Below are 7986 nucleotides of genomic sequence, written 5' to 3' on the forward strand. Positions count from 1 at the left end.
AAAACGATCTCACCCAAAGTGTCCAGATGTCTACAATGGAATAGTGGATTGTTGAAGTCGGAAAGTCATGCAACCAGATGTCCAAAGAATCCCTTCAATGTAGAGCTAATCTATTGCAGTCCGCTTCAATGATGCCTCCAACACTGTTTCCACAGCTGAGTGATCTTGCGTCCACTATTTAAGCACATAAGTTTCTTCTCAAGTTCATCTTCAAAAATCACCAGAACTTTTGTCTTGAGAAGAGATAGGATCAGAGATGAAACTTAGTGATCTAGGAGAGCTTGTTAGTGATTCAAGATATGGTGTATTAACTTGTGTAATGCTTCTTGAATCATCTCCTGAATATATGTATCTCTGATTCAGATTGGGAAGACACGTAATCATCCACTTGAATTGCATATCATCAAGATTACGGTTATACCCTTGAGGTGTTTTATCTGATAAAGGGGCTTTCTTGTAAACACACCTCTTGAATTAACTGCCTCTGCCAGCCCATAGGCGCTCTCATTAAATGATCTCTAACGGGTATTAAACTGAGACACTCTATCGCAGTACCTGTTCAATCTTCAAACGCTGATTGACTCTAAACTACGACCTATATAATTTGCCATAATAATATTGCAAATTACATGTTGGGGTTTATGACTCAAAACTCTAACAAACTCCCCATTTGACTATTATTTGGCAAAACAACTCAACAAATGAGATACAAGATTTAAAGACACAATAATCCAAAGATAGGCCAAAAACAGGCAGCAGTAACTTAAAGTAGAGACAAAATGTTATCATATTACAAACTTTTAAAGGACCAACATAACACATGTCGTGCTGGAAATTAATCAAATTATAGAACCTAAACAAAATAAAGATTTTCAACTTAACGCCCAGACAGGGCCAGAAGGGATAAAAACACAGCAACGGCTTCAGCCTTCAAGGCAACAGTAGCAACAACATTCAAAATACTACTCCTTGTTACAAACAGACAGCCAGCGAGCACACACAGTGATTAAAGTACGATAAACCCTTATTCCTTGTGCTTGGAGATAGATTTCCATACGAGCTTTCCAGAATGAATAATTGTGACCATCCAATTCTGGAGGTTTCATATTAGCATCCAGCCTGTTACAAACAGACAGTCAGCGAGCACACAGAGACAAATAGAAGAATAGACACCTAAAATAGATAACCTATCAAACAAATTATCAAGAATACCACAAAAAGCTTTCCCTTACGGATCAAGTCACTATGTAGACTTAAAAGCTCTGATACCACATGTAATTTTGCGTATTTTGATAATCTATGTAGCCAATCTACTTTTTTATATATCAAACAGTACGCAGATATGTAACAGATATATAATCGGACAATCAATCAGATAGTCAAACATATATGATAAAGGTGCAGAAACTAAAGGCATAAAGTAAATCAACACATTGATTTGGTTACACAGTTCAATACAATGTGTATCTACGTCTGGGGGACGATCACTGATGCGTCCAATCCACTATTCCCGAATTCCAATTAGACAAAGGTAGAGAAAAACGTTCTCACCCAAAGTGCCCTAGACTCGGTTAGTACCCAGTCTACAATGGAATAGTGGATTGTTGAAGTCGAAAAGCCATGCAACCAGATGTCCAAAGAATCCCATCAATGGAGAGCTAATCTATTGCAGTCTGCTTCAATGACGCCTCCCACACTGTTTCCACAGCTGAGTGATCTTGCGTCCACTATTTAAGCACAGAAGTTTCTTTTCAAGTTCATCTTCACAAATCACCAGAACTTTTTTCTTGAGAAGATATAGGATTAGAGATGAAACTTAGTGATATGGGAGAGCTTGTTAGTGATTCATGATATGGTGTATTAACTTGTGTAACGTTTCTTGAATCATCTCTCGAATATATGTATCTCTGATTCAGATTGGGAAGACACGTAATCATCCACTTGAATTGCATATCACCAAGATTACGGTCATACACTTGAGGTGTTTTATTTGATAGAGGGGCTTTCTTGTAAACACACCTCTTGAAGTAACTGCCTCTGCTAGCCCATAGGCGCTCTCATTAAATAATCTCCAACGGGTATTAAACTGAGACACTCTACCGCAGTACCTGTTCAACCCGACCTTCAATCTTCAAACGCTGATGGACTCTATACTACAGCCTATATAATTTGCCATAATAATATTGCCAATTACATGTTGGGGTTTATGACTTAAAACACTAACAACTACAATGTGAAATGTCTTTCTATGATGCATGGCGATTCCTTTCTTTGGTATAGAAGGTTACTGCATCCTAGCTTTGATCTTATTTCAAACTTTTCATAAAAAAAAGATCTTGTTATTGGTTTGCCAAATCTTAAATTTTCTAAAACTCATTTATGTGATGCTTGTCAACTTGGTAAACAACTCAAAACCTCTTTCAAACCTATCAATCGTGTTGTTACTTCATGCAGCAAGCTTTGACCTTTAACAAATACAGATTTTAAACCACCACTGTTGAAGGATTTGATGGTTTGGTTAGTTTTAAATGTGTTTAAGAGCATGGATCAAAACCAAGTCCAGCTTTGTCACTAATTGGCCTTTGCTCACCTACCATTTGATCCATTATTTTGGATGAATTGGTAAAAGTAGCTATGACCTCACGCAATTTGTGCTCTCAAACTTCTCTTGCTTTGCACTCCTCTTTGAGTAAGAAAACTTGCTTCACAAACTGGTTAATCGTGCTTATCATTTCAGAATTCTTGAGCACAATGCTCTTGTAAGATTCGTGTTTGGCCAATAGTCGAGTATTCTCTTCTTTTAGTATAGACTGAGTGCTCTTAACGTTTTTGAAGTCCTTTATCAGTTTAAAAACCGAATCCATAGGATCTTCATTGAAGCTAGAATCTGACTCCCAGTTGAGGTTTGAGAAGTTACCACATCATCCTTAGCCATTAAGCAAAGTTCTTTATCAGATTCATGTTGGCTGAGGAGGCAAATGAGTCCCTTCTCATCTCCTAAGCTTTCTCTCTTTGAACTGGAACTAAAGGAGCACAAATCGTTGATTTCCTTCTCAGCAGACTCTTTAGTCACTAATTCCTTTCTCCTCCCGTCACCTTTCGAGTGACTCTTCGAGTGGTTGTGTGAGCCTCTACCACTTGACTTTCCTAGAGCATTCCTCGAATCGTTCTGATTGCTCAAGCTCCTTGGTTGTTCTTGATGTTTCCAGACAACTGGATAGGGATCGGACAGTCCACCTTGTAGTGTCCTAGTTCTTAGTAGTTGTAGCACAAGATCTGCAACTCCTCGGAGTCTTTACTCTTCGAGGCACTTGACCTCTCAAAGTGTCTCCGGTTTGAGGAAAATGGTGTGGATAGACTTTGAATGTTGTTCCTCATGAATCTCTTGAATTTCCTGAAAAACATGGCAAATTGTTCATCAATTAAAAAGTCATTAGGGTTAGAGTTAGACCTGGAAGATGTTGAGGGTTGTTGGTCAGCCACCAACGCAGCACTCTTCGATGTGGATGTGGCATAGCACTTCCCGTTTTTTAATTAAAGTCTTTCGCTGTTGTTTAAGTTTAATGCTACCTGTTAGTTACCTTGCTTTATGGTTTTAAGTTTTAAAAAGTTGCGAAAATCGGGGGTGTTACAGTTGATATCATAGCCTAGGTTTAAGCCTAGGATGTTAGAGTCTAGACTTTTAAGAGGTAAGTGTGGGTTGAGACCCTAAGGTGACTTTAAGTATCTAACTGTTAAGGACTTAGGACTGTTAGGACGCGTGGTGAGCTGTGTGTTGTTTATCGTTTGTTCTGTTTTCTTTGTTGTTTGTACTTATCTTAGTGTTCTTTTAGTTATCGCCAGGTAAGGGTGCGTTGTTTGCTTGTGGCTACCGTAATCGTTTTGTTATTGTAGAAGTATCGTCATGGCTCGACCTCGTCAACACGCTCGTACACCTGAGACACCAACCAACGAGCAGCTGGCTCAGAACTTGCAACATCTCACGCAGACCATGCAAACCTTGAATAAAGCTCTTCTGCACAACAACCATCCTGCCCCGCCGCCACAGCCTGCCGGACACCGGGAGGTGGGACGTCTAGTCTCGGGCCATAGACCCACTACGTTCGCTGGAGAGGAGGACTCGGTCATACTCGAGGAATGGATCCAAACCTTCGAAAAGATCTTCTCCGTCTTAGGGTGCCCTGAAGAGCGCAGAGTGGAGTTAGCATCTTTCTACTTCAGTCATGAAGCTGATCTTTGGTGGGTGCACGAGGGACCCGCATGCCAAGAGGAGCCCGACTTCGACTGGACAGCTTTAAAGGACCGGATGAGAGAGCAGTTTTATCCGTCACATGTCCGAGCTGCTATGTACGAGGAGTTTCTACACCTCCAGCAGGGTTCATCATCTGTGGTGGAGTACCACAAGCGATTCTTGGAGCTCGCTCGTTTCGCTAGGATGCTAGTCCCCACCGAGCTTGCGAAGGTGGAGAAGTTCGTGACTGGACTCAACTATGAGGCTCAAAAGGTGTTGACCGTGAGCAAGCCAAGGACCTTGAAGGAGGCTTATCTGAGTGCTGCTAACTTATACCGGGTACAACAGTTGCAGCGAGGGTTGTATGAACTCGCTAAGAAGAGGAACGAAAGCGGTGGACCCCACAACTTCAAGAAGCCGAGACAGGACTTCCGAGCCAGAACCGCACCTTCCCCACCTCAAGGATCAACCCGAGTAGAGTCTGGAGAACAAGCTAAGACCTTTGCATGTAGAAGATTTGGAAAGGAACATGTGGGAAAAGATTGCCAAGGACAAGCACTTCGATGTTTCAAGTGCGGGGAAAGAGGTCACAAGGCTTTCACATGCCCTATACAAGCTAATCAAAGAGCCTTGCCACCTAGCTCGGGATCCGGTGGAACTTCGAGAGGGAGTTCAAGCCGAGGTGCAGCTGAAGCTAGACCTTCGGGTCGAGTGTTTGTGATGGGTCGGTCCCAAGCTGAGTCGGAGGGGTTGGTTGAAGAAGAGATGGCAGGTAACCCTTTTATAAGTCTATCTTTATCTTGAGAGTGTGCCTTTCCTTTGTCGCCTTATTTCCTTGGTATGTGATCCTTTTTGGCTTTGGTATGTGATCCTTTTTGGCTTTTTAAGTGAGTTTCTTTTGTGAGATAATTGTTTATTTCTGAGTGGATCGTGCTTGTGTTAATTCCGTAGCCTCGTATATGCTCTTTTAACTCAACCTTTTTCTTTTTGGGTCGTCTAAGTTTAATTAGTACCCTCGAATTTATATTAGACAAAATCCTAAAAATCCCTTCTTTTGTGGCCTAAAAAGCCTAAGAAAGTTTTAATTTGTAACCACCTAGTTTCAAACCTTAGTGTACAAGTTACCAACCCAACCTTTGAACCACTTAAACCAATTGTGTTTCTTAAACTTTATTCCATTTAAATTCCATTTAACCTATCTTTTTCACTTTACTAAAAAATCCCCAAATTAAAACCTTCTTCCTCCCAATTTCCCCAAAATTTTCCAAACCCTTCTCCTTCTTCCTTCCTTCCACCCGTGAACCACTGATAGGAATATTTTTTTGTAAGTTTTGATGAGCCAAATGTACTTTAGATCCCCTTAGATTTTAGGTCTTTTAGTACAAGCATCATAAACCAGAATATCGAGTCAAAGGAAATCTACCATATGAAGAACAAAATTAATTTGGGAAATTAATTTTGGTCCTACAAGTATTCATCCGAGAAAGAAGCATAAAAGAATGGCGTTGCAACAAATAATCGGATGAGCCTAACGGTGAAATGGTAGAAATCCTTACTTAAAATGATCATACCTGAGATTGATTCCCCCCAAAGATTTATTTTTTACAAGTCAAGAATTCGGACAAGCACAATGTTCTTAAGGAGCACGATGTGCCCAAGGAGCACAATGTCCGAAAGGAGCACGATGCCTAAAAAGAGCACGATGTCTGAAAGGAGCACAATGTAAACAAGCACGATGTGTCCACAGGAGCACAATGTGACCAAATCAGAAAAGCACAATGTTCAAGTCAAACAAGCACGAAGTGCCTAAGTCAAAGGAGCACAATGTGGCAAAGAAGCAAGATGATCTGAAAGTGGATAAATTCGAAGGAATTTATTTCGAATCAGCCCACATGTCACAAGAATCCAAAATTGCCTAATGATATGATCAGAACGGGAAAAAGATTTATGAAGACATGAATATAAAAACTTATCCTAGAAATAAATTTTATCAGAAGAATTTATTTCAAAGATTCGTTGGAAATTCAAATTGACAACAAAAATAATATTTTAAGAAACAACTTGAAAATTAAGTTGAGATAAAATATTATTTTGTCAGGCAAGTTGACAATCAAATCAAAATTGAAGATCTACTATTGTCAACAATATCAGGCTATGAAGATTCAAAATTCAAATATCAAATTATCCCACTCCAACGGATATATTTGATTGCCTATAAAAATCCATGAAGACTTGAAGACAAGAGAACAAGATAGACAAGAGATAGAGGTGCATACACACGGATAAACAAGTGCAAAATTCAAAAAGTGCAAGTGCTCAAATATTCATTAGAGACTTAGTCTGAATAGTCTCAAAAATAGTTGGAGAGAGATACAATTACCCTTTGTATTTGTAATTGTAAAAAGAGTATAGCTGTGTGCAAAATACTCTAGTGAGTGTAACTGTGTGCAAAACACTCGTAGTTGCTAAGTGTAGCTGTGTGCAAAACACTTAGTTGGTGTTGAGTATAGCTGTGTGCGAAATACTCGGAGTTGAGTGTAGCTGTGTGCGAGACACTCGGAGTTGGGTGTAGCTGTGTGCAAGACATCCGGAAGAAGTACCTGTGTAGCACTTATTCACTATTGTAACTGTGTGTGGAAAATAGTGAAAAAAAATTGTCCAAATCGAACAACCGAGTCAAAAGTTATGCCTTCCGAAAGTTTTCCGATATTTTCAAAAAAAAAAAATTAAAAATTAAAAGCACCGGTTCAGCCGGCTAGGCGGCCGGCCGCGGAGATGGCCGATTTCGGCCTTCTTCGCGGCGGCGCAATGGCGCCTAGGCGCGATTTTTGCAACATTGATCAAATATATAAGTTATATATTTTGTTGAATAATAAATTATTTAATTTTATTGACACTCAAAGAAATAAAAGAGTAAATATTAAATTTGGTTTTAACCATCACAATATTTGAGTTACAAGTTTTATATATACCAACATTATAAAAAATCATGCAATTAGTATTTTTAAATATATACAAATAAACCCTAAAATGCAAATAAATGGACTAAAAATCGAAATTAAGAAATAATAATTACAAATATATACAAATAAACTCTAAAATGCAAATAAATTGACTAAAATTCGAAATTAATCAATAAAAATTACAAATATATACAAATAAACTCTAAAATGCAAATAAATTGACTAAAATTCGAAATTAATCAATAAAACTTACAAATATATACAAACAAACGCTAAATTGCAAATCAATTTAATAAAATTTTAAATTAATTAATAATAATTAAAAATTAACAATATATATATATAAAACTTACCGCAGTCCGTCGATGCCTCCGTCGACGATGGTGTAGCGGCGGAGGGAGGCTGCCGGTCTGCGGCCGCGGGGAGGAGAGGTTGAAGCGGCGGCGGCAGGGGGTTGCAGTTGCGGCGACGGCGGGGGGTTGCAGTTGCGGCGGCGGCGGAGGAATGAAGCTGCAGCGGTGGCGCGGAGACGACGTCGGCGGGGATGGACTGTGCGTCGGGGACGACGGCGGCGGGTTGCAGCGGCGTCGGCAGTGGTGGTCTCAGATCGGGGAAGAAGAGATGGAGGAGATGGAGGAGAGGGGAGCAGATCGAAGAGATTGGAGGAGATGGAGTACCGCGTACGTCGTCTGAGCTGAGGAGATTTAATGTTATAAAGAAAAAAAATAAAAAAAAATAATTAAAAGTATACAACGTCGGCTAGATAGACAGCCGACGTTGTATTAGATATAT

General features: G+C 39.7%; 1 protein-coding gene across 1 annotated transcript; it reads left to right on the forward strand.

Annotated features, from left to right (window-relative positions):
- Window positions 1–3904: 3904 nt before the first annotated feature.
- LOC109174021 lies at window positions 3905–5035 on the forward strand. Its single transcript, XM_019323314.1, has one exon. The coding sequence runs from the start codon at window positions 3905–3907 to the stop codon at window positions 5033–5035; it is 1131 nt and encodes a 376-aa protein (XP_019178859.1).
- Window positions 5036–7986: the final 2951 nt, after the last annotated feature.

This window comes from Ipomoea nil, unplaced genomic scaffold (genome assembly GCF_001879475.1).
Source record: "Ipomoea nil cultivar Tokyo-kokei standard unplaced genomic scaffold, Asagao_1.1 scaffold0519, whole genome shotgun sequence".
NCBI classification, from domain to species: Eukaryota; Viridiplantae; Streptophyta; class Magnoliopsida; order Solanales; family Convolvulaceae; genus Ipomoea; species Ipomoea nil.

What these genes read in the sequence shown, in the direction of transcription:
- LOC109174021 (XM_019323314.1), top strand. Translation starts at nt 3,905, where the DNA reads ATGGCTCGACCTCGTCAACACGCTCGTACACCTGAGACACCAACCAAC.